The following is a 27,883-nucleotide window of genomic DNA, read 5'->3' as shown; positions in this document are numbered from 1 at the left end:
AAACCTTACTTATATGCCACGAATTAAAAACAAAAAAACATATTCTCATTGCACCATGTACAGTGTGAATTGCACTTACCGGGAATACGGCTCTGCGTGGCTGCACACATGCAGAGCGCCACTGTGCCCAAACCAGTGGCAAACAGATGCAGAGTGGCAGACGACACGAAACACCACTTTGAGGTATCTCTTCTCGTGTGCCACTGTGCATTGATTCGTGACCGGGTTAGATGCTATGGCACTTCGCAGGTGTATGGCCATGCGGAGCTGTGTTCCCGCTAAGTGTTATTGACCCTGTCCATTCATTTATTATGACAGTATATAGCTAGCAAAACTATCCAGCACTGAGTCAGATCTCTTCCACCGGACCAAGTTGGAGCACAATAAGAGTTCATCAATTAATACAAGTACATTAACGAAACCATGACACGAGGCTTGTTGTAGATAAACATCTAGCCGCTGTTACAGTAACTTATAATTACCAAAATGCCTTATCCTTCCCCCTTTAAACAGTACAGTCAGCAACAACTTTTAAACTGTTCAACAACTGGACTTTTTTTTTTCTCGCAAGCTTGCCATAAGGCATATTATAGAAACTCGTGTAAATTATTTTCGGTAAGGAACTGGAGCAGGTTCCCACTCTTGTCGTTGTCGGTGAGCCATTTAGCCTCTTCCCTTGTTATGGTTAGTCCTACTTCGCGCAGAATCTGTGTCCTTGATGTCCTTGTCCCTGCACAAGTCCACAGCAGGTGGCGAACATCCACTTCTGCAGCTGGTGTGGAACACTTCGGGCATGTGGTTGGTCCGATGTCTGCTTGAGATTCTCATCTGACTTTCTTAGAATTCTGGTCATCTGACTTGCTTAGATACCAACACTTTTATAACACAAAAGGAAACAATTGGTTATGACACAACTTAAACTGTGTTCTACCTTTTTTTAGCGAAATCCCGATGCAACGTACAATGTTGACATTAAGCTGATTGTACATGGCACTGGCTGGCTCTCCATTCTGTCTTTCACTCTGATGCTCAACAACAGAGTTAGGCAACCTTTTTGGTGGCGAGCTTGGCACTGAAAACTAGAAAAGGCAAGATTGTATACCTGCAGCCGAAAGCAGCATGCAAAGCAGCTGCAAGCACTGCTTTACATGCAACAGCATCATCTGGAAAATGAGGTTTTTCATGCAAACAACATGCACCTATAAATTAGCACCATGAATGCAGATACTTTGTACTCAAGGAAATACAGTGGACTCTCAATAATTTGAGCTCATTTAACTCGAATTCCTGATTAATCATATGGATCCTTCGGTCCTCTTGTACCAAAAAGAGTCATTAAAACTTAGTGTATCAAAACAGCTCCCCTTAAATGGACCAATTTATACTAACTTTCACTAACAGTCCATACGATTTCCTTCTCTAATATGCCACGTGGCTCACTTTGCATTGAGAAACCCAAATCCTTTGATGCGAGCTGAACAATAGCCCTTATTCCACTAAAGCTGAAGGCTTTCAACAGTGCTAGAGAGCTACCCCCACAGCTTTGAAGTAAATAGTACCTCATGCTGTATATTTTTGACAAAGGCTGTACATGAAACAAGAAATCGCAGCATCAAATCAACCAGAGTGCCACTGAATACTTCAGTCTCTTATATGGCCACAAAAAATAAGCTTCACAGTATCAAGGTTTAGCAACACTCTGTAAAAAATAAAACAATCAGTCAGCATCTTTGTGCCTCAGCATCTGATGCAACTTGAACAATTCAAGGCAGCATTCCAAGTTGCAAGCTTAGATGTGTTGCATGAGCGGACAGAATGCTTTAAACCAACATAATTACCATGAATAAGAAGCTACTTGGTTTTGTGACAGTACTGATGACATTCAAAACTAGTGGCTTGGTAAGTGCATTCATGCTTGGCCTTAACTATCAAAACGAATGACTGCAGCAGTCCTTCACTGAGGGAACATCTGATGATAGTGGCATGGAAATCTGAAGCAGTCACTGAGATTGGTTTCCACAGACTGTGTACCAATGAAAAATTTACAGTGTGCGATATGTTTTTTACAGGCTTTCATCTTCTAAAGAAACGACCACTGTGTAACACACCAGCTATTAGCCCTACAACAGCACCTCTTGCATAAATCAATAAGTAAAACAGAAGTTCCATATTATGTCTCAAATTTGCTGCTTGACAGATTAAGCCAGCGCATATTCCTAACATTTTATTTAACACCTAAACGTAACACTTGACCCAGGGAAGAAAAAATGCTGCAGAGTTAAATTTTTTCACATAGATGGCTTCCACATAGCGGCCAAGGGTGACCCTTAATCTCAATAAAGCAGGGGTATTGAAATTTTTGCCTCGCACATTTCTGCTCTGTAATAGATATGGCACTAATAATGAAGCATCACATAAAATTTACAAATGAATCCTACACTTTTGTTCCAAATATTCTCTACAATATGGTTTCAATTGACGCGAGCCCTGCACTCAGCACGACTACCCAACAAATTGAACAGCACGTTTACGAGTGGAACTAGTATGTTAATTAGGTGGCTGCAGAAAATGTTACAAGACGGAAAAGTTAAAACAATTTTGCTACATTGTTTGGGTTTTAGCACTGCACAGTTTACACGGTGTGCACTGGAACCCAAATGTGTCGGCACAGTGGCAGGTGTGCACCAGCGCCTGATCTCGTGACACACAATTTACTGTACTCTGCTCAAATACCCTGCTCTTAGAGCCAAATCAGAGTGTGTACTGCATGTATGAACAAAATGTATGCAAGACAAAGCAAACACTCACATTTAAAAATCGTTTGGCTGGACCTGGAGCAGGCAAAAAGCGGACCCAGCAGCTTAATGTTCCAACAAAATGCTTTCGCTGCCCATCTTGGATTCCTGAAGGAAAGCACACAAAGCACCTTCATAATACACACTAAAAAAAAACTTGTTTCTACACCTCTGAAAAATGTCCACAAAACTTGCAAAAAAAGATGGCAACACAAAAATGAAAGAAATGGCCAACCTATGCAGACAACTATGGTTTCACTAAATTATTGCAGTAATGATACCTTGAACAAGATGTGAATTATGAGTATGATTGCTTAATTTTTTTAAAAATATGTGCTCATCAGTCCTCTGTCCAGATGCTGTTAAATTATACACTGCCGTCAACAGCAAGAAAAGACATAAGAAAAGAATGTGATAACATGCTTTTTCTGAGCAGTAAATACATGCATTCTTTGCTTTGCTTGCACTGATCAACCTGGTTTGGTTCTATATAGCTTGATGCTTTCCTGATCTAAATGCCATTCACAAGTGAAAAACTGCATGCAGCTGCTGGATGTGGCAGTAAGCATGACAAAGCAATGAAAAATAATCTGCCTTTTCTATAACACTTCACTGTGTACAACCAAGCCAACTACTGCCATTCCAATGGCACGCATAATTTTGAGACAATTTTATATCTGGGGCATCATTTTCAGTAACTGGTGCACAAATATGTAAAAATTTTTGAGTCCTAAAAATATTACTAATTGCATTAATACCTATGTACATGTATTCTACATAGTGCAACAATTATTCATGCTCAATTGGGTCTCAATGTGACTAAGATAGGTACACGAAATGTGCACGAATGCCATGTTTGGCCCAAAATAATAAGCTGAGAAAAACACAATTGAAAGTTATAAAAAGCCCTAGCAGAAGAACTTGGTTTTTAGTATTATTGTTTGGTATTTGGTATTGTTTTTAGCTATTAGTACTTCCTGGTAGTGTGAAGTGGCGAATCTGGCTTTAGGGAGAAAAAGCATAGGCCCACCGGTTCACACAAGCCTGATTACAGATGCTGCCATAATTAGACGCGTCATGCACTCAAAAATAGGTTGAATCTTCACCTCTCATAGCGTCATGAGTGCTTTGACAGAGTTTTTTTATATAATTTCCCTATCATTTACGGCTCTGATATTTTTTTATATGTGAAAGAGGAATGATCACAGCTTCTGAAACAGTTAAACTAACAAAACTAATTTCTCAAAGAAAATCACCTTCCTTTCGACATGCGTGCCACTTTAAATCAGTGTTCCCCTCCTCACAGGCTGTAAATCACCACACCTTGCCTGTGCCAGCGCTCAATTGAATGAGATTCTCAGCTTATAGTGCTTTCAAAGTTAAAGTTAGGGTCTAATCTGGCTTATAGCAGGACATGAGAAAAATTAAAAGAAAAAAAAAAAGGGACATGACTAGTCTTCGCCTTATAATTGTCATTCTCAATAAAATTAACATTTATCACTATTATCATTTAATAACTCACTTATTACCATAACAAAATTATCAATTAGCATTCTCCAAAAAAAAAGATCCCAGCTAAAGATCTAGGATTTCTGCTGGATTGCTTAGTATGTGGTGGCCACGGGTAGCCCCGTTGAGTATAACACAATCGCAGGAAACATGGCTTGCACAAAAAAAACTTTTATCATCCATTTTCTGTCCGTGAGTTGCACACCATACCAAAGCCTTTGCTGGCCTTTTTGGCCGGCAAGAACCTTAGAATAAATATCTCTGAATCTCAACTTGCCAATGAGGGCTGCCTGGGAGTAGTTGCGCTTGAATGGCTCCTGCACTGCAGGCCTCAGGGGAATCTGGCAGGTGCCCATACTCTGCACCTTAGCACCATGCACTGATTGAACCTGGATATGTACAGAGCTCTGCCAGAGGAGAAGAAAGAATTATATGAGGCCAGGAAAAGTGAAAGCAGCAATTCAGCTCCAACCAGCCCTTTTCTGCAATCTGCAAACAAAAAAGAGGCTCATACTCTATCATGCACCATCACACAAAGTGTGACAAGTCAGGCGCTTTTTGCACAAGCCTTGCTGGAGACCTGGTATATAATACAAAATCGTCCAAGCAGAGGTGAAAAGGTTTAAAGTAAACTTGAATTTCACACTGTTTAAAAATCTCAAAACTGTACAGCCAAAAAATGTGTATACCACTATACAAAGTTAGACAGACAATTACCATCAAGCCAACAACCCCACCCAGACCCAGAGTAGCAGTGGTCATCACTGCTGGTCACTGTTATAGAATAAACCTCATGACACTTTTCAGAGACTGAGACAACTGAAACAACTAAAACAGCCCTTGAATATAAGCCAGGTGTTTCCTTTGAACTAGAGTATATTACAAACCTATAACCAGAACAATATACATTTCAATATGCATATATGACATTAAGGCCCATGATAGATGGTCAACTCTATCATGGACTTTAATGTTAAGACAATTTTCTGTTCCTACGTTTCAAGTTTTACATCTGAAATGCTCCATGCTTTGCAGTTCTGGTGACATCAGTCCTACAATGTGGTGATAGAGTAGAACAATAGAGTAGAACATTGAGTTAGTTGGTCTAACATTTTGGAAGGAGGCAGCAGAGCAGACAGCAAAACAGAAGCACGCACAGACACAAAGACAATGCTGCACCGACAACTATTTATTAGACTATTAGAAGAAGATGTGCAGGTTCAGATCAATATAGTTGTCAGTGCAGCATTTTCCTTGTGTCTGTGTGGGCTTCTTCTGTTTTGTTGCCTGCTCTGCTGCCTCCTTCCAAGACATCAGTCAGATAAGACACAATTTACACAGCCTCAAGCAGACCCTGCTAAAAACAATAAAATTCACCTGCATGCCTTAAGTAGGTTCTCAAAGTTTGCATTTACATTCATGAAACTTTAAGTGCACTAAAACTTTATATCACAGGACTCTAAAAATCTCAAGTTGCTAGTTCTCAGAAATATCTGAGGTCACAATTTTTTTTTACTCAAGCTTAGCTTGAAACTGGCTACCTTTCATGCACTAATGCACCATGATGTACAAGGCAACAAGCAAAGCACAAGCGAGCTGCACACAAATCACAGACCAGCCTAACATGCAAAGGACTTTGTGAGGCAAGAGCATAGATTTAAGTAATTAAGGCATGCTGCATTAGGTATACATACCTTATCAAGGTAATCAATAAAGTCTGTATCTACAGTGACAGCATAGCGAGCAGTGCAGTTGAATTCAGGGCTGAAAACAAAAAAAGAACAATCACAGTTTTACACAACAATAGGACGAACATCCACACATGCAGAAAAATTTTATCAATCAGAGCAATGAAAGACTTTCATTAGAAAAAAAAGTTGTATTTCAAATGCAATAAAAAAAAAAACACCTTTTAGAGCCACACTTTTCCTTTACAAATATTTTATCAACTGAAAGGTCACCAAACTATGCTTTACACTGTTATAATTATGAAAAATGAGCTGAGCTTATAAAACATGCAGACCTAATTTCTAATCAATTATACCTGTCTCCAGTGGCAACAGGGGTCGACTGCGGCTGAAAATCAGCAAACGTCCATGTTGCAAAGACAGGGGGATAAGTATTGCTGTCAGAAGCATCCTGTCGAGATGCGAACATTATCTAGAAATAAGAGCACCGAGTTAAACACATAAAACAATAAATCGACAAAGTATGCGCAATGTCCAACACAATAAAGCCATGGGTTTAAAGACTACTTCTGGCTCACTTTGTGTGAGGCAGGCTGCACGTTGGATGCTGAAGTTGGATGCTGCCGAAATAGAACTGGTACAGAATGATTGCAGGATAGCATGCAGCAAGTAGAACCATGTCTTTTAAGCCATGACAGATCAAATAATTAACCAAAACTAATCAAACATGTCTTTGAAGCCATGACAGATCAAATAATTTACTGAAACTAATTAAACTTTCAGCTCTTGGAGATGCAAAAGACATTTTTTTATTTCGACAACTGGGGACACAATAAATCAAAGGAGTGCACTTTCTGAAGAGTTAGCTTTATCCTGAACATATTAATATGAAAGCATTACACATCCCATTAGCATAAAAGGAGGAGACGGCATCAATGGCATAAAAATTACGAGGACACTTTTGGCAGGTGATAGAGCTGAAATGACCTGGCACTCATTGATCGGCGGTTTGTATGATGTCATGAGAGCACGTCATGGCTGAATTCGCAGCAGCTGCCAACTCAGCACATCTGAGGTAGGGATCGAACCCAGCTCACACATTCTGCTCCTAGGCTATGCAGGCACATTCATACTGCTCATTAAAGCAAGGCTTCACTACGACGCTCCTGCCAACTTGGACAGCATACAACAAGGTCTTCCTCACAAGCATGCTTCTGGCAAGTTGGCAGGAGAAATGGCTGGGGATTGATTGGTCAGTCAAACCATGAGTCAGTACTTTGTAATGTAAGGTTTAGAGTTTGTACAAAACATTACGCAATGCAGCATGACTCAGCACTCCACAAAGTAACGTAATGGAATGCTTTTGCATTCTTACGTAAGAAACATTAAACGCCTCTGTAAAGAATTTTTTTGCCAAGCTTTGAAAATGCAATAGTGGTAGTAGCACGGCATGGTTAAAGTCTCTAGTCTTTTATAATTCAATGAAATATAGCAGATTTTAACACTTTTTTTGTAGAGCTGTGTATTAGCAGCCACACACACTTTTTTTTTTCTTGCAATAATATGTTTGTGGATGTCAGCAGAAATAAGAGAGTAATGGGAATGTGATTACAGTAGAATCTCGATGATATGAACACAGTTGATATGAATTTCGGGATGATACGAATTGTAAAATTTCCTGACCGGAGTGCATTGTGTACAATGTGTATTTCCGGTAGTCCAAACACTCTCCGCACCCCTTTGGATGATATGAATGCACAAATTGTGACCTAGCTTTGAGCTAGTACCATGCACAGTCCGCACATCACTGACTCTGAGATCGCCAGCCACATTGTACACACCACCAGCGGTTCAGGTGCGTGGCACGCATGTCGCCATCGTTGCAATTGCCTATTAAGCTTTGCTCACTGCTTGAAGTTTGTGACAGTATGTAGCCCGCAAATCGCCGACGTGATTGCTGTTCATGTTATGCATCACAAAAAGTTGGCACATGCACACTAGGCAGGCACACACGGCCCACACACCGCTGACTCTGCAATTGCTAGTTGTGCTGTACGCACAGGAAGCAGTTTGTGGTGGCGTGCGGAGATTACTCACGTTACAACCTCCTGTCATGCTGTACGCATCATGAGAAGTTCGCGAAGGCACGCGGGCCCACACATCTCCGACATCGCGACCGTCTCTTACATTCCAGATGCCTCGAGTAGCAAATTGCAGCCATGCGGCCGTAAACAGAACTGCATGAATGCGTTTCCCAAGCTTCTGCATACCGATTTTTATTTGTTTTGATGAGATTTTTTCATGACCCCGTGGGATTCGTATCATTGAGGTTCTACTGCAATTTCATCGCCTAAATTCTCCTGAAACACAGAATGTGGCCATGAATGAACGTCTATTGGTGCTTTGATGCACTTGCTCCCTATCTGCTCATGCAAGCTAGCGCTCAAGCACTGCAGTTGGTAGCAATGCAGCCACACATTTTTTTCCAGTATTAGTCATGCTTTCATGATAACGTCATTTGTCGAAAGCAATAGTATCATACCTGCACATATATAATGGAAGCTTTTTTTTTCTTCTTGAGTCATTTGCTTCATAAAGTACTTCACCTGGTATTTGGCACCAACAACAAATATAGCGTTTTTTTTTTGTTTTTTTTTTTGGGGTCCATTGTTCTTCTAGATACCCATGACTCACTAACTCACTAGGTTTGCACGCTGCGAGAAAATGCTAACTTCCTGACTGCCTTGGACCATCAAAGCAAAGTGTGCTGCCACTTTTGCGCAAAAGGCGGCATGCATTAACACTTGGACTGCAGGTGTTTTGTTGTTAATGTGATAAAAGTTTTCAAAAATTTCTTATGGTACGTATGTGGGTGTAACGTACCAAAACTGCATGTAGGCTATGAGCGTAGTGAAGGGCACCAGGATAATTTCAATCGCCTGGGGTTCTTTAATGCGCACTGACATTGCAAAACACAGGCATTTTTACCTTTCACCTCTACTGAAATAAACAGAGTTGATGTGGTCAGGATTCAACGCACAACCTTGAGCTCAGCAACCAAATGCCATGGCCACAGGGCTACAGCAGCAGGACACACTAAAATAGTGATGGCAGCTGCATCATCTACGATGCATCCTGTTGATAGCCAATAGCAGGCTGCAGCCAAAAGTAGAATGTTCACAACATATTCTTGCTGTTAAAATTCTGTATTTTACGCAAGCTAGACAAATGTCTTGGCACAAAAAAGAAAAACAAAACCCTACCACTGCAATATTGAAGGTATTAGGAGTTGCTTTTGACGACTCACTATTTATTTTACACCTACAGATTTTTATCATTTCATAATATCAGTCAGTTAAAAAGAAAAATTTTTAAACCCCTTTTTCAGGTTAGCAACAGCAGTCTTTTCACTAGTGATGAAAAGACAGCATTTTTTGCTTTACCTACCTACCGCCTGCTGCTCACTTATGATGCTTGACGATGTAATACCCTCACTTGTGGAGAAGTTGCGCATAAGCTAAGGCAGTGGTTCTCAGCCTTGGATGTGTCCGGGACCCCTTGTGATGCAGTGGAAGTGGTGGGGGACCCCATGTGACAAGGGAGAGGGTAATCTCGTGCGTACTGATACCACAGTTCCGGGAGAAGGTCGATGGATTGGGATTGAGTCCAAGGCTAACTTAGCCTCTAAAAATGTGCACTTGATAAGCCAGTGCGACATAGCCCACCTAGAATGTGGGGAAGAGACGCCCCGTTGACGCCAATATCCATGTCGCTAGAAGGGATTAGACTCCTCCACCATCACACCGTTCGCTCTTCAGACACCAGAGATGCTTTGAATTGCAACTGCGTCCAGCGGTGCAGCCAGAGCTTGAGTTTCACCGAAGCCAGCATCAACAAACGCTGAAGATGCTCTCTATCTCTCTCTCACGCGTTTTGCGCTTTCACACTCCTCTTTTGTTTGTTTCGACTTTGAGAAACTAAAGTCAGCTTTGAACTTCCCATCGTTTTAACCCCAAAAGACTGTGTTTAGCCAGGACAGGGCTATTCAGCCTTTCTTTTTTTGTGTAGGCATGGGTACTGCGGACTATGAAATCGCTTCGCAGACCCCCATTTGAGAAACACTGTGCTAAGGGACGAAGCTAAGCTTCTTATAACTGCATGCATGTAACAACCAGCAGAGCAGTGCTAAGTATTGTGGGTAGGGTCACAAAAGGACAAGACAACAAAGCAACCCATGCAACACTCAGCAATGACATAAATATTAATGCAGGTACCCAGACTACCAGTGAAAAGCACCTACCTTGTTTAGATGTATCTCTAAAAAACTCTGTCCTTTTCTGACTAAGCTGAGGCAATGTTCGTCATCAGCTTCATTTGGCTGTGAGGAACAAAATAACAAGCAGATTATTACCACACCTGAACAAGTCTTGAAGCTAAAAACCACTATTATCTTTAAGTGCATACATCAAGTCATCCACAACCAATTTTATTGGTGCATATTACCTGTGTTGTGCGAGTTCAATACAATTTTAAATGTCAAAAATCCTAACTCTCATTCACCACTTACCGCACAAACTTCTGTAACCTGGACTTGTTTTGATGGAATAAGGGCTAAATGCTTTTCTAAAGCCTGGAAGAGTGTTGGAAGAAAGTAGAGAGAAAAAAAAAGTTATTAAACAAAACTGAAAGTGAAGCACTCAAAAGCGTTACTTATCGTAACATGTAGGTTGCAAAGATTGTATTATACAATAAAATTCAAATCTAATTAGCTTTATTAGGTCAAATAAGGATGTATTGGCTAACTTGAGCCAAGGACAAAAAGAAATAAAATATTAGAAGCAAGCGATGGCAGTCAGTTGCATATTGCTGGCAGCCACCTTGTGCACCACAAGCAATTTTTGTTTTGAAATTATTTAGTAATTACATTTTTAACCTAAACTACTAAATATTCACCTGAAACAATAAATTCAATTTGCAAAGTTGGAGAGCACCTTCAGAAACACCCATTTAATTATTTGCGATAAAGAAAGCCTGATGTGTACCTTCTTACCCAGCTGAAAGAATGTCCGCAAAGTATAAAAAGAGCCACACAATTAGCGCATTTGCACACTATGATTGTGCTGCTCACAACCGTGGTTTGAGTGAATGAAATCAGCAGCGGCCATGACTTGATGGCCCCATTGCAGCGGCAGGCCGGTTCGTTGGCGATAGTTCCTCCCCCTATGTCAGCCAGTTGGAAAGCGTGATTGTGCAGAATGCAGTGAGTGTGCACCACTGTTCGTGCTGATAAAGACTATCCAACTGGAAGGATGCAAATGAGAGGAGCTTTATTTGTCAGTTATAAACAGAACAAAAAAAAGGTATTTGCATTTTATGGCTTGACTGATGCAAGTGAAGAAACCATTGCAAACCTGTAGGCCTACAGTTGCAACAGGGCCATCAAGTCCTCGCTGCAGCTGATTTTGTTCGCTCAAACATGTTTGGTAGCAGCACAAAGGTGGTATACGAATTCACTAGTCATGTAATTCTTTTATATGGTTGAGCCTACCTATAACGGCCACAGTAATAGTGAATGTTCACCTATTATGAACGAGGGTGGAGCTGCTGTCATAACATGTATCAGAACTTGGGCACTGCATCAAAGATAAAATGAACAATCATGGCTGCACCATTCAGTTATAATGAACGGGGAGACCTGGAGATTCACCATCACAGTTGAAAGAATTGCGCTTTCTGCCTCAATCTTTCCCAAAAATAATCGTATCACAGATGATTTGAATGACTGCTGGCTCAAACTGGGATGAAATGGCATATAACAAAAAAAAAAAAAAAAAAAAAAGCAATGCACAGTAACAACCCACTAATTTTTTATCTCCTTATAACAAGGTGATTATACATTCTACTACCTTTGTAAATCTGAAACAGTATGAGAATCACTGCAATATAATATAAATATAAACCTGACAAATACTTATCAAAACATTTATCAAATTTAAACAACTAAACACAGCTGTACAAGCGTAACACCTAAAAGCAATCACCTCAATCTTTTCAGACTTCTCTTTCAGCAAGCTTTGCAGTTCTTCTATGCGCAGCCGTTCTTCCTCTATGATTAGCTGCTGTTCTTCCTTCAATTTAGCCATCTTCTGGTAGTTATTTTCCAGAAGAGTAGCCTGGACCTCTTTATCAAGACACATCTGCAATAAGAAGCAACAAAACAGTAAGACCATGTCATGCCAGTGGTTTATGACATGACGGTGCAATTAATGACACAGTTATAAAATAAAAAATGGGCAGCTACACTCAAGAAAGCTCATTTTAAAGTTTAAGTCCTTTTGTGAGCCCCTGAGCTCAACACCAATGCGAGGACACATTATGTCACCACCGCCACTACAGCTAATCCTAGCAGCTTCCTCGCGTTTTCCATGCTGGCAAGAGCGAGAAGCCTGTCCTCCAGTCAACACCAAATAAAATGCAATCAGGGTCGCCCTATATGCCTCATCGCTTTTACAGTAATAGCACTACTAAATGGCTCACTAGCAAAAAAGCTGTCCAGTGTGTGGATGACACTGGTGCAGTAACAGGAGCAGCCAAATGAAAAGGAGAAAAATCATTTTCACGGCAGCTGCAGCCAAGTGGAAAGGAGAGTATATCGACACGCCATCAAGGTCTTCCAACATGTCTGCCAGTCTGACAGTCATGCAGGCGCGGGGATGGAGGCGCCATCTAGTGCACAGCAGTCACTATCCCATGGTATCTAAGTCAGCAGACGTTTCAAGACTCTCAAACATGGTGACAGATAGAATACTACAGTGGGGATAGTGGGTACAAAGTGATTGTGCCATATATACCTATGTTGAATTTAGTTTTAAGAAAGTAAATTAGGGGTTACTTTTTTTCACCACAAGCATGAGCACGGTGCAAATAGGCACATCTTATTGTGCATGCACGCATTGTCCGAGTAGGAAGAGCCATATGAGTGACAAGTGAGGTTGCCAGATGTGAAGCGCAAGACGAGCTTAACAGCCGATGAGTGTGCTCATATCACTGAACCCACCAGTCCTTTTGCCAAGTTTGAAGAACCCATAAACACGATAAATACAGAGCGCAGCCTTTGAGCACAGGCAATGAAAGCACAAGTTCTGGGCAAGGTAATGAAACCTGTGAGCTGGCCTAGCAAACTGCACTGGCGCTTGTGGGAGCCTTGCCGTGCTCTGCCAGAGTCTAGAGTGCACGGTGCGCTCACTCCTGTGGCCGCCACTGCATTTCCATCTGCCTATGTGCTTTGTCGACTCAATTTCTGATGCGCAGGGTAGTGCCTACTATCATGTCTATGCTCCAATGCACACTCTGAATATTCCTTTAGATCAAGGTTTCACTGTATAATTATGTGCATGCAGGTGTGCATACACGAAAAGGTAAATGCTTGTCACAGAAGCCTTACCTGCACCAAAATAAATAAGCTAGTGACAAACTAAAAAGAAAGAAAAAAAAAAGACAAACTAGCTTTCCTTTGCAGCCATATGGCTGCACTTGGGTGGATGTCAATAAGTAATTACACCCTTATTAAGAATCTACTCTACTTTGGAGGATTCCCCTAAATATTCAACCAAACTAAAAGAATGTGTTTTTTTTAACAACTGTCCTTCAAGTTCTTATGCTTAGCTGTGCAAACTACCTGTATTTCATTCATGACGTAGTACTTTGTGAATATGCAGTGTTTCACCTAATACTGCAAGCAAGTTTAAAAAAACAGGCTTTTTAAGCTAGAAGAGTACCTTTGTTTTTTGTTTTTTTTCAGAGCAATGTCTCCAGTGCAGTGCATCAGAATAGAGCTAAGATGTGCTATCAACTAGTGCTGGATAGTTAACTATTACTGTTAAGCTCCTTATTTATTGAGAGGCTTGTAGCCCACTGTGATCTCCATATCAGTTCTTATAATTCGAAAAATTCCCTTCTCCTAAATAAGGGCTGCACACAGATGAAAGGCCAGAAACAGCGTTAGCCATGCCTAGAAATGCGCGTCACACAGACAAAATGCCTGTCGCATGCTCTCTGTGTGTTTGTTGCTCCCTAGTCGGGTGCTCCAAAAGGAGTATGTCTATGGTCCCTGGAAAAACTTGCTAGCCTTCCGTCTCGCGCCCGCGGAGGGGTTGCCTCCGTAATGCATGCAGCGATGGCGCTGTACGTAGTCGGGATGTGGTCGGCCAGTGGGTGCGCACGCGGGTGAGCGCAGGCGCGGGCAAGCTGCCAGCTGCCGGCCGCACACGGCTGAGCCAGTTTGGTCGCTTTAACTGTGCGCTTTCATCGACCTCTGTTTTTCTCAACAATTTTCGCACGTGAATAGTGCTTTAGATTAACAGAAAAGGTTGCACTTGGACATGGCTGTTAAGAATTTACAACCTAAACGTTCTAAATGTGGATGCAGCATTCACTCTTGCTCTTTTTTTTTTCTTATGCTTTCACACACTGCATGGGACTGTGAAAGATATGTGCAGGAGCAGTTCTTTTCACATTATCTTCGTGGTGCAGATGCAGTGTACGCACGATTACAGTGTATATTTGCGAACACATTCTCTTCACTATTTTTTACTGTGCATCATTAGGCAAGTTGGTGCATCTTGAATTTGGGAAACGTAACAGCACAAGACATGCCACCACAAGACATTGTGTCTTACGGTTGCATGATTTGCACGGTTGCATTTCCTAAATTTACTATGACATGTTATGATCTACCCTATCGATTTTATTTCTTACGGCTGCACATCAGATATCCAAGGAATAAATGGCAATTACACCGCGGCCTGCATATACATATATTTTATTTCTTTTTTTAGTAAAGTACCACCCCTTACCACTACTACTCTCTCTGCGCAGTGCACCAAACGAAATGATTACACAATAATACAAAGACGGAGTCTTCAAATTTTTATTCAGCACATGTACATGAGTTATATATGTAACATTTACTAAAGAAAGGAAAGTACACAATGGGGGCTATGCAAGGCTGAAATCAACAAACGTATATTCATAAATGTATATGTACAAGATTATATACAACATGCATTATTTTGCAACACACAAAACTGCTGCATTGCTTCAACCGACAAGCTCAATTACAATTGAACATTAAATAAACAAAAAGATCACTTCTTTAGGCTTTGGCTCAATAGTTGCATCAGTTGCATCTTCTAAGCTTTAAAAGTTTCAATCTTTGCTGCTTTTCTGCTCTCTCACTGTCTAGTAGCTGCCACATACACGTGCAAACTGTTTTTCATTCTCTAAAGCGGATGTGAGGCATATCCCTCCCTTGCAATAAAGGATTCATTCTTATTCATTTATTCCTTTGCGCCTGCTTCTAGCCGCATTGCTCGCTGTTCATGCCGTCAGGTATGGTTGTAATTTTCCAAGGCATTTGTTTACAGCAGACAACGGGTTGCAGCCGGTGCTGTTTGTACGTGAACAAACAGGATTTTTTTCTGCAGGGTTCGCTGTGGAAAAGGGCTACGTATTCAACATCCACCTTACTGTCGATAGTCACACAGCTTGAGAAAACTATGGATCGGAAGCGTAGTTTCAAGCGCTCCTGTCGCGACAAGCAAAGTAAAAAACGCACGAAACCGGCAAAGACGTGCAACCGCCCGCATCATTGCTGGGTAAGAGCAATGCCTGCGGTGAGGAAGCCAACTGCACCCCGACTGCGTGCAGCGCCACCGCCGCATGCATTACGAGAGTGGTCACCCCTCTCCATAGGGAGGAGCGCGGAAACGGAAGATTAGCAAGTTTTTCCAGGGACCATAGTATGTCTCATTTGCACCACTATGTGATGCATGCTCGTAGGCATGGCTAGTGCTGTTTCTAGCAGCACAGTTTTGCTTCTGCCTGTGTTCAGCCCTAAGATTTCAATGGCTATATAGCGGTGATGAGAAGGGAATTTTCAAAATTCTAAAAACTGATGTGGAGATCACAGTGAGCTACAAGCCTCGCAATAAATAAGGAGCTTAACATACTATATAGTTACTCAGCAGTACTACTCAGCCAGCAGTAGTTAACGAGCCTGCTATTCATAGTAGCACATCTTAGCTGTATTCTGATGCACTGCACTGGGGACAATGCTATGCAAAAAAAAAAAAAAAAAAAAAAAAAAAAAGCGCTTCTCTAACTCAAAAAGCCTGTTTTTCAAAACTGCAGAACGTCTTAGGTGAAACATACTGTATATTGCTGTAAATTGTAGCTACAGCCTGGTAGTAACTAAAAAGCAAAACTGCTTCCTTGCACAAAGGCACTCTGCAAGATGGAAAAAAAAAAAAAAAAGAGCATAAATGTTCACAAAATCTGACAGACGCTAGCTCATTACACTTCAACAAAAAATGACTGATAAAAGTTCTGAATCAGATTTGTGTCAAGCTCACAGTATGAAATCATCCAAGTATAAATCATAAATAATTACTGACCTTGCTGCTCCCAGGAGCAGATGGACTAAAGCCATTTGTTAGCATTCCACCCCAAGCATTAGCCAAACTATCTGGTTGGATAATTTTGTGCACCGGTAAACTCCTCTCGCGTGCCTCCTGGAGGAAAGAAAAAATAAGCATGTGACAGAAATCTTCTCCAAGAGCTATAACGTGCAACACTGCTTCACAGCATCTAAAGCACACTCTCTGCTTTGTTAGTGCACACCAAACTTTCCACAATGTAACAATGCATGCGCAAGTGAATTCTACAAAGAAAAGAAAAAACTAGACTGAAGCAAAAAAAGAAAAAGTCAGCATCTACTACGCCAATAAAGATATGACATCACATTGCAAGAGTATTCAAGAAGATCTCGATAAGTAATCTTTATCAAGCTGTGAAGCTGTGAAGCTGTGTGAATAAGGGCATGCACATGACTTTTTCCACTCGCTAAGTGCCTGTTGCATGCAACTATACTTTCGCTGGTGAGTGGCTGAAGACAAAGTCTCATCGATATACAGCACTTGAGGGTGCGTCTAACTTCCACCCTGGGATACCCATTTCAGCAATGTATCATCGTCAGCTATCCATATGTTGGGTTTTCTCCGCCGGTCTCTGTGACCTTCTAATACCAACACTAAAATCATGGCTCACAAAGCCCTCGTCAGGTCGGAACGATTTGGAACACTCATCCTCAAACTCGAATCCCTACAGAATAAAGCAGCCTGTTAAATTCAATCCAATGACATCATAACAGATAGTGTGTCTGACATCAATTAAACCTTATAGTTCCTGATTTGGCTAAGAGATGTAAAATATTGAAAGAGTAATTCTTTTTCCACAAACTATTTTTCTAAATGCCTCACTAAAAGCACCTGTGACGTGTAAACTGTTTTCTTTCCTGCCATTACTTGTAGCTATTCAATCATACAACAAATTCTTTACATCGCTGTTACCATAAGTAATCCCTAAACATTTCACTCTGCGGTCACTGACCTTTTACACATTTTAAATTACAATTTCTGTGACTTAACATCCGTCTGCTGTCATTATCACATTGTCTGTGGTGAATGAACTTGAATCTTTCTCCCCATATTTTTTTTTTAATTTTCATGCTAAATACTGTGGAAAATTGAGCAATGTTTATGTGCCATCTCCTGTGCTTTACATCGTATGCTTTCTGTAATGAACTTTAGGCCTCAAGGCTTTAAGGGGGGACACCCCTGATGATGATGATCATGATGATCATAATAAAAAGTTTTATATGCTATGCAAGCTTACCTGTCTCTCTCCTAATCTGCCCCCCCCCCCCTCCCCCCCCCCCCTACAGATACAGAGGAAATGCTCATCATTATGGAGCACATGCACTCATAAGAGGAGTGGTTTATCACAAATGCAAAATGAAATTTAAAATTCTCCTCTGTCCACACTCCAGGTGAATACCCTCTTCAGATCTCCTTGTTGAAGCAAACAGCTGCACCGTACACAACTTTAGCTCACCTCTTGGAGATTCTGCAAATCTTTCTGAACAGTCTCCAGCTTGGCTGTCACCTCTGCATGAGCTTTCTCCAGATTTACATGTTCTTCCTGGAGTCTCTGGTACAGTTCTGCAGAATGTAAATACAGACAATAACTTAAGAGAATTCTTGATGCAGGAGAATGCTAGAACATTTTATGAGGCAGCAGCAAAATGATGTGTAACAAGAATTTCAGTTCAAGGACAAAGACTAAACAGCTAGATAAGTAGACACAACTTTCTTCAATCTGCCGTATAGCATGACACACATTTTCCCATTAATGTGCAATGATAAAGAGAGTATAAAAAGAAAACACTACAGAGCAAAACTTGTCAACTTGCTGCCGTCACTTACCAACCCTCTCAGCCAATTCTTTCTCAAGGGCTGCCTTTTCATCATTATCAGACTTTATGATGGCTTCCAGCTGTGAAATCTGCAGCCTAAGTGCTCCCGCTTCTTCAAGTCGCTGGTTTTCATCTGTGTCAGTGCTTTCAATGCTACAAAAATTATGAACACAGCCTTGTTACTGAAAATCATGCTGCACCACGCGACACACCTACAACCAGAAACACATGCCATAACATTGCAACTAGCTGATATACAGGTTGGATATGCATATCCTGGATTCCTGTATGCAGTCGGCAGAAATAAACCTATCCCAAGAGGTGCCAAACACTACGAGCAGCAAAATCAATTTACTTTATGTATGTAACACAGTAAATGTTGAAGTGAAACATTAATAAGGAGAGTTTGAACGATCGAACATGAAAGAACACGAAAGTAAGAAATTGAAAGCAGAGGTAAATAAGTGCATGGACAGATACTGCCTGCCACCTTGCTCATTATTTACAATGGCATCGAGTAAATCCATCGCCCTGCGACAAATGGTTTGGTTTATAGGGTTTAGCATCCCAAAGCAACATTGAGGATGCCTTAGTAGAGGGCTCTGGATAGTTGGGTTGAAATCTGGGTCAGTTGGTACATAGTCTTAGAGAATAATAACCAGCCAAGGGACGAGGACGAAGAAAGACTATGTACACACGGAAGCTGGAACCTCAGGGTATTTGATATGCACTGACATTGCACAATACACGAGTGCCTTGCTACTTCCTCCACCCATAATTACAATTCACATACGCCATTCCCTCACATCCTCACTTCACACACACTGCCAACACCCTCACTTAAGTTTACGACTAAGATCACTGTCCAAAGGACACCTGAATGGTGATGAAATTAGTGCTGATAAGGGCCATGCTAATGCTTCTCAGCTGCATTAAGAATTCAAGAATAAAGAATAGAAGAAAGAAGAAAGAATCTGAAAAAGCAATCCTTACCTGTTGAGAAGCTGATCATTAGCTGTTTTCAAAATTTCATTCTCTTGTTGAATATCAACAAGCCTTTGTTCAAGCTGATAAGAGATAAAAAAAAAAAAGCCAGTTGCCATCAAATGTAATTCTGTAAATATAAATTTATAACATCTAGTGCATTCTGTTCACCACAAAAGTATTCAAAATTGTTTTTCACAAGGAATATTCAACAAAATCTTTCCACAACAAATATGGCCGGGTAGCATGCTAAAGTTTCACTTCTATGGAATTTAGCTGTGATAAAACGAAGTTACAAAAAATAACACCAAGAAAATGCACTGAGTGTAACAGAGATTCAAACTTGTAATTTAAAAACTAAACAGGAGTTCTTGTGCATCCTGGTGGGTGACATGAAAATGTGGTTCTCGAGCTCAGTCACAGCCATCATGATGTCACTCTTCAATGCCAATAGACCAACACCGTGTTTACAAACAACGGAGGCATTCACGACGCCGCAGCCGACTGGGGGTGAAAAGTAGGGTTAGCACCCATAAGAATACATGGAACCGAAAGATTTCTAAGCAGTTTTCTCATTTCACGAAACACCTATGATGTTCTTATTTGGTGCAGAGTAACCATGAACATCCTAGAACAGATATGAAAGTTTGAAATCTCCTTACCGAGTCGAAGTATTTTTAAAACGTCGCAAAATGTACGGGAGTGCAAGTTGGGAGGGCGAGCCATAAAAACACAAGTAAACACAACTTACCGCAACATTTTTCTCGTTTCGCAGGGCAAACATTGGCCAGCGCTTTGAAGAAGTATGCTGCATCATTTCAGAGGCAGTCTACTTTTAAAACTCCCTGAATATGCTGTTGTGAATCCGGACACCCCCAAAATACTCGTGTAGCGAATCGCCCAGTTTTGTTTACAGTCTGATATGCTGCCGCATGAAGTAAATTAGCTTGATAATACTGTCACTCAAGTGATAAATCCTAGACAGAATTACATTTAAAAAGCAGTTGTCGAAAGCCATACGACAATACGAACCGAACGAGATTCGCGCATTACAGCAGACGACAGCGCAGCTGGCAACACCCACCGCGGCCACCTCCAGCTCCGAAGCGTCTGCTAGTAACAGCGCCGCTGGTGCATGGTCGTCTGCAACTATGCGCGGCCAGTTTACCGTGCTGTGAACGGTCCCGCAAGTCGTCAGACTTGCAGTACTTGTAAGGGAATTTAGTGTGCCGTGCAACATAATGTCGAGGTGTGGTACAAGGCATTCACCAAAAAATGAGAAGGGTTCAACGCTGCTGAACCGAGAAAAATGTTGCGGTAAGTTGTGTTTACATATGTTTTCATGGGTCGCCCTCCCAACTTGCACACTCATACGTTTCACGGTGTTTTAAAAATACTTCGCCTCGGTAATAAAATTTCATACTTTCACTCATGGTTGCTCTGTGCTAAATAATGACATCATATGTGCCCTGTGAAATGAGAAAACTGCTTTGAAATCTTTCGGTTCCATGTATTCCCATGGGCGCTGACCCTACTTTTCACCCCCAGTCGGCCCAGCCTGGCGACAGAAGTGCCACCGCATCATGCTTACGTCACAGATCGGTGTTGGTCTATAAGACCTCTGATGAAAGAAAATGTGTTGCTTGCCACAGAGCAGCTCAAATAGGTAAGTAGTGTGTGTGCAGTGCTTTCATCATTAGTTAGCATGCCTTAACCACATTTTTTAGAAAATACCCTTAGTGATTTGAAGAAATTATGACATCATGCATGGCCATCTTTAACAACAGTTACAGTGATAACACAAAATAGGAATTCCTGTTTATTTCATTCTGCATGTTATTGCTCTACCTTGCATCCCCGTTCCAGCCAAAGTATCAATTATTGCCTCACGCTGACAAAAAGATAGTAAGCTATGCTGTATTTTTAGAAAAAAATGAACTGGTTTCTGTGGAGGCTTCTGAAGGTATTACTACTGATGGGAAATATTATCAGGCTTGTATTTTAGCGCATAAATTCCAAAAAAAAAAAAGTACCAGTGAAATTCCGGTATCAGGCCTAGCACCCTCTCATGAGAGTACACATCAGCTAAAGCAAGTGCCAAAACTCAAAACATGCCAGGCATATCACAATACGGAAAAAAATTCATGCCAGTACTGCGATTTTAGCTGCCATCTTGAGCTGCTCACCTCAGTAATGAGCTGTAATGAGCAATAATTGAGCTGTGTAATGAGACCATTCTCATCATTAAATGTCACTGAATGGAGGCATTCAAACCCATCCTCTTCCAAAGCATCAGTTACATGCAGCAGCCCTTTCCTTTGTTAAGACAAACAAACTGTAAGCATTCAGAACTGCTGTTTCCCAAATAATAATTCAAAATCTTTTTCTAAGAGTCTGCTTTCCTTTCATGTTTAATTTGACCTCATATTAACTTGGAAATTTGAATAATTCGAACTGGGAGTATGGTCCTGGTCAACACTTGTGTAAATCGATGGCATCAGACGTCTGTTAATTGAAACGATGGGGGGTTTGCACCGGCTATTCAGATGAGAGGTCACGTTAGAATGTGACTTGTAAAGCTAGCGACCATCCAAACAGACTTCCCCGAATCTGAATTGCATAGAACAGTGGTGCCCGTGCACAAAAGGCACAATGGTGACCAGAAGTCCCCCACTGCAGGAATATAGCCCAGCAGCATGGTATGTTTCGCTTCTTTTCAATCCACACAGTCCTGCTGCTGTGATCGGGCACGTGCGGGTCGGCTGCATCATTTCGCACACTTCTTTGTGCGTCACTAGTGTTTAATTTTACTTTGGTAAGGCTTCACCTTGTTTTACCACCAACGCATATTTCTCTCTCTTCCATCCACGCGCTTTTACCACTCTTCAGTACACTGAACTGCCATGTTTTGAGAAATTATCCTGAAATCATTAATTTGAGCATTATGACATCACCTAGCACTTCATATTTCACTAATTACTGATTACGAGCAACAATGCAGAATGTGCAAAAAAATGTTTAAAAAATAATGTGCAAATTTCAAGTGCTAAACAAGCTCACAATAAAATGGCTAACAGATTTTATGCACATATCTGAAACAATGCAGCAGCATGCCATCCTGTAAATATGGACAACAATATTTGCTGAAATGCACATGCCACTTTTGGCATGCAGTACTGCAAGAATAATATAAGAGCACATTTCAAAAGGCATGGCAAAATAAATAAGACCTCTGTGCAAGCCAGTGTACTGTGGCAAACAAAAAGCTTCCAGAATATACTATTAACGGCCGTCGCTAGGTTCCGAGATGTTGCTGCAACGTAAACATAGCGAGTACACAAACCAGTAACCGGTAGTGTACTATGTGCCTCAGCAGCATTGCTTTTGGCATTACATAAAACACATTTAACAGCCTATAAGGAGCACAAAGAGTTGAATATGCAAAGACAGCAGAACATTTTACTCAATAGTTGTCCAAGGCCCACCATGAGGCACACTGTGACTAGAAATATGCTGAACAAAACAGCCAGTGGAGCATGGCCTCAACACAAGTACAAAGCAGGTGTTTTAAGCATAACCATAATTTTACACTACTGTTAAGACATCCGAGCGCAAGGTTTTCCCACCTCTGGATCCTTTGATGGCTGCTGCAATCACTGTCATGACTTCGTGGCAAAACTAATGCTAGCTTCACTAATACATGTGGCTCTTGATCAGTCAAAATTGCCTCACTTTATTTTCAGAGATTTTCAATTTACTAGAGAGAAAAATGTTCTGTAAGCACTCTTGTTCCCCCTTCTTCCATATCTTGTCATTTCCTCAGAGCCTCTGACAATTATCATCAGTCATTAGAAAGTGCCCCGTTATATGTTGCCTTGAATTGTAGACTATTTTTACTGCAGCTCTCATATCAACCAATTCTGCAGCAACATGTAACGAAGCTAAAAATAACATAACAGCAACACATAATAAAGCAACATAACGTGTCCTTAAAACATGCGTTAATTACTTACCTCAGCAAGGGTTTTTTGCATAGCCTCACAGGCGTGCAGCTTCTCCTCAAGTTGAAGGTTTTTAACTTGTTCTGTCTTCAGCTGAGAAGTCAGCTGATCTACTTCTCCAAGCAGGTTACTGTTGTATGCACTAATTTTTTCCATTTTCTAGAAAAAAAAGCCAAATATAAAAGCCTCTACTCTCCCCACGCGAGTTTTCAAGAAAGCAGTTTCCCATATAAACAGCTTCCTTTCTGAAAAATGATTCAACTGATGCTTTAATCCCAACCAGGGTATCATCCTTTTTATGCGTGTACAGAGGAGCAGTCTAACAGCACTCTGAATGTGATCAGGGCCAGTTTAATTCAAGTCAACTAAACATATTGAATTTAACACTAAGTGCCAAGATAACTTGGCGATGCAAAATAAATACCTTTCCTGAGAAGGCATTGCACTGCATGCTGCATTAGATGTAAGTAAAGTTATCAGAAAAAGTTTCTGTTTAAAAATACAGTCCAAGGTCTTCATGCCCCACTGTGCTACACATACGATCCAATTCCGAGCAAATGCCTCCACTCACGCAAGAACATCCCTCCCAACTTCACTTTTGATTTTCCATTACCGCAGTGTCATGCAACTGAGAACCCTGTTTTGGTGGTACCTTGTACTGGTGCCAATAGCAGCACTGTGTATCTTTTCTTTTTCTTTTACCATCGACTGAAGGAATATAGAAGGCGTTGGTATAGCACATCAGCTTTCTGAGTGCCATTCATCTGCAGTCTGAAAAGCTTGGCCACCTTTACTAGCAGTGAAGTTGTATGCAAGAAAACGAAATCTGGCAAGTGAAGATGCTCTAATAAGCCATTAAGTGCTTTAGCTAGTCATCATGCACATTTTAAAGTTTTGCCAGCAATATAAAGCACAAGAAGGCTTGTCATAAACAGGTTATTAGCTGTTCAAGGTACAACATAAGTACTGAACTATGTGCAATGAACAGAAAAGAATAACTCACGTGCATGCCATATATGCAGCAAGTCTAAATGGCAAGAAACAGTAGTGCAGTGCGGCAGGTAAAACACTGGTCACAAGGAAGTGACTGTGATTGTGCATTGAATTATTCGTTACAAACTGGAAAAGAAAAGGAGTGTTGTAAGCAACATATGATGCTACAGCTGAACAGAATAAAGAAGGTATGAAGTGACCAAAACACAGGAAGAACAAAACAAAAAAGGAACAAAAAGTGCAGAGTGCCTCCTACACGCCTGCTACATGACACCTTTTACTCGTCTGTACTTTCTCATCACTGAAAGTTTTTGTGTACATGCTAGCATGTAAAAGTTGTACCACTCCTTAAGACACAGGTAGAATCTGATAAAATGACAGGAAACTTTGCAAAAATCCATCTACTTTACAGGAAAACTAACAGCCTCATCTAAAATGTCGCTCAGAAGTCAGCTGATCGACTTGGATGCCCAAGATTACATAAAGACCTCCACTGGCAACAATCAAACACAACAGCAAAACAGTTTTAAACAACAGCAAAAACAAGAAACAAATAAAATAAAAAATTAATTCCACAGCAAAAACCAAACAATATCAAATAAATATGAATGTGGGTAAGGCATATGAAAAAAAAAACTATGTTACTGATCAACTGAGGACTTCTTAGGTAGTCATTTGCTGAATCAGGTAGATAGCGCAAGAAAACTGCACATTATCATACACCTAACAATATACTAGTACCTTCAAGTGCAAATGCTGGTCAGCCAGAAACTTGAAAGTAAAATAATTCATCGATGCAAAGTAAAATATATTTATATAAAGTAAATGCACCAGTGCAATCTGGGTCAACCACTGTGAACGATAAATCCTGTTATGCCTTCCTTACCAGCAACTGCAAAATCTCAAAAGCACAGGTGTACTGTCCATATTCAGTCTGAGCTTAGTGCTCTTTTGTTAGACAAAGGATGCGAATTACTGAAAAAAATATATGCAAGCAACTTTAACTTCTCGTTATGGTCACCACAACGGGTATCAATACACTAACAGAGATTCTCACACGAATGCTCAGTCAAATGCTTTGAAAGGAGCATGGACACCAAGTTTCCAGGCTATAATATATTAATAACAAAGCCTAATTTCCAAAATATCCCATAAATACAATGCAACATTTCACAATTCATGTAACATGCAAATATCACAGAGGTCCAACATGCAATACAAAGTCAAGTACGACTGTAAAAGCACTTCTTTTAAAGAAAGCGCTCACTTTGTCCAGAGCTTCAAGCTGAGACTTGAGGGCTGATTCTCGAAGAGCATAATGTTCTGCATCCCGGCGTAGACCCAGAATGTCCACATTGCCTTGAATGTAACGAACTTGTCCATGACTCACCTGAATATTATTTCAGAGTAATATAATTATGGGTCATAAAATTAGATATCTATCAATACAAATAGATAGCTAGCATAAAAAAAATTTTTCTTCATGCATATTTCCATGTTAATCTAAATAATACTTAAAACACGGCCTGACGAACTATCCTAAACGTACTAACCACTGAAATAATGCAAAAAGACGAACACAAGAAAAGAAGAAGAACACAGGAAAAAAAAAGAAGGTGTTCATCTTCTTGCGCCGTTCCATTGGTTAATATGAACCAACTAGCCCTTCAGCAAGTACTTCTATATCCTAGACATGTCATTGGTGTAGTTAGCAAACTAGGATTTCATGAACTGATTTGCAAGATTCATCTTCAGTGTGCTGTCACTGGTGCTTGCCTTTTCAGTGCAGGTCTAGCATAGGCAAAAAAAAATCTGGCACAGAAACAAGGTCCTTTGGTGCCCCAGAGTGTTGCATCCCCATGAATTCAAGTTATCTATGGCATAGCTGAAATATTGAATGTACCTAGTGGGCTGCAATCAACAAGCAGCGCTTGAAATAAGCACTTTTCAAAATTACAAAACCACCACAGGTTTTCTGAAGAGCCACCTTCTACCATATTAAACATGAATGCCTTTGTCAGTGGATCTGAGACAATGTAAACAAAAGCATGAATCAAGCTCACTTCTAAAGCATGAAGGATAAAAATAAGGGTCATTGCACCATGCGATAATAATGCTACATTTCAAATTTTTGTTAAGTACCGGTGCCGTCGCACCTTTCCTATGCACCTGCCAAGCTGAAAAGCAAAAAAGAGCTATTTTTCATAGCATGCAGGTACCCCTAACACTATGGTTTTATGCTTATGCTCTATTAGGCCCACTTTTCTGAGAAAATGCCATTTTGTACCAGATGGCACAATTCTACTTCCAGAGAAATCTCACACAATTGACAGACATATGCATGAAGAAACACACAAAAACACAACAATGCACGAAAAAGCCTCAAGTTTAGCATCTTGGTAATTATGTCCCAGAATCTTTGAAGAATAATGTCCCTTCTCTGCACTAACTGAGAAACAAAAACAAAAAATTAAATGGCCATTTTATTAAGCAGTAACAGTACAAAGCATTTTTTGTACTGTTACTGCTTAATAAAATGGCCATTTAAGCATTTTTTTTTATACTGTAGTGACTTGCCTGTTCCTTAAGCTCAGACAATTCTGTCTGGAGTTCTGCTTCTCGAAAGCGTGCCTGTTCTGATGCTTCAGCCAGCTGCAAGCGCTGAGATTCCACCAGCGTTTCTCTACATAGGCAAGAATAAACATAGGGCACAGCATGAGCGAAAGCAAACGAGAAAACAATTATCTACAATTTCGCACTGTTTAAAGGTCTTCCTCTTTTTTATCATTTTTTCAAAATAATGGAGGTTGACTGAGGTTATGCATTATCATTTGCAAACTTAACCAATGTGCAAAAACTGCATATGAGGCGAGTTTTCAGCCAGTATGTTTAACTAAACAATACTTCTAGTTTTCAGTTAGACAATGGTTTGAGCACTTGACAAGGAAAAAAAATATATATGGAAAATTTTGCATATGATACTCACAGTTTCTCGATTTCCTCTTTTGCTTCTTTGACAAGTGCAACTACATATGGAGGTGCATGGACTAGATCTGAAGCTGCCATTTTCCTGCAGTTTACCGAAAACCACCAAGAAAAAAAAGGATTTGATGTAATTAACGTTTTCAAGCTTCTATGTGACCCATTACAATAACATGCAGCTTTCACTAAACATCTAGCTAAAGCTGGTCCCCAATTACTAGTTATGAAGTAAATTTCGAGATAGTACCATTTTCTTTTTTTTCTAGTATACATGGGGCAGCAACAGCAGCTATGAGACAAGCCGTAGTGGAGGGCTCCGGATAAATTCTGACCACTTAGGGTTAATGCGCACTGATATTGCACGGTACATGGGTGCCTTGCTTTCCACCTTTAATGAAAAAAGCTGCCTTGGCCAGACCTGAGCCCGCATCCTCAGGCTCAGCAGCAGAGCGTAATAACTACTGCACCACTGAGGCACAGCTGAGATACTTTTGAATAACAAACTAGAAGATGGCTCAAGGCGCCACTTTGCCTTTGTTTTGGCAACAGATGCCAGAAAATCACTACACAATATGAAAAGTATACAAATGAACAGCTTATTTTAGCAAATATAAATTA

The 27,883-nt window shown here is 40.6% G+C and overlaps 1 protein-coding gene across 1 annotated transcript in view; it reads right to left on the bottom strand.

The window, feature by feature from the left end:
- The window catches only part of LOC146201837 (protein fantom-like), a 61,530-nt gene that overhangs the window by 27,084 nt on the left and 6,563 nt on the right, over positions 1 to 27,883 (bottom strand). The window contains exons 7-22 of the mRNA XM_084587794.1: positions 27,270 to 27,353; positions 26,861 to 26,966; positions 25,551 to 25,673; positions 23,303 to 23,449; positions 19,299 to 19,372; positions 18,316 to 18,458; positions 17,945 to 18,051; positions 16,447 to 16,563; positions 12,034 to 12,189; positions 10,560 to 10,622; positions 10,293 to 10,370; positions 6,349 to 6,464; positions 5,999 to 6,068; positions 4,582 to 4,711; positions 2,809 to 2,903; positions 932 to 1,079 (exon numbers count right to left, since the gene is read on the bottom strand). Coding sequence (XP_084443920.1) covers positions 932 to 1,079; positions 2,809 to 2,903; positions 4,582 to 4,711; positions 5,999 to 6,068; positions 6,349 to 6,464; positions 10,293 to 10,370; positions 10,560 to 10,622; positions 12,034 to 12,189; positions 16,447 to 16,563; positions 17,945 to 18,051; positions 18,316 to 18,458; positions 19,299 to 19,372; positions 23,303 to 23,449; positions 25,551 to 25,673; positions 26,861 to 26,966; positions 27,270 to 27,353 — 1,757 coding nt within the window. The remainder of the gene's footprint in view (positions 1 to 931; positions 1,080 to 2,808; positions 2,904 to 4,581; positions 4,712 to 5,998; positions 6,069 to 6,348; positions 6,465 to 10,292; positions 10,371 to 10,559; positions 10,623 to 12,033; positions 12,190 to 16,446; positions 16,564 to 17,944; positions 18,052 to 18,315; positions 18,459 to 19,298; positions 19,373 to 23,302; positions 23,450 to 25,550; positions 25,674 to 26,860; positions 26,967 to 27,269; positions 27,354 to 27,883) is intronic.

This window comes from Amblyomma maculatum, chromosome 1 (genome assembly GCF_055883805.1).
Source record: "Amblyomma maculatum isolate TAMU_Amacu chromosome 1, ASM5588380v1, whole genome shotgun sequence".
NCBI classification, from domain to species: Eukaryota; Metazoa; Arthropoda; class Arachnida; order Ixodida; family Ixodidae; genus Amblyomma; species Amblyomma maculatum.
Note: the sequence above shows the minus strand (reverse complement) of the source record. Positions and strands in the feature narration are given on the sequence as shown.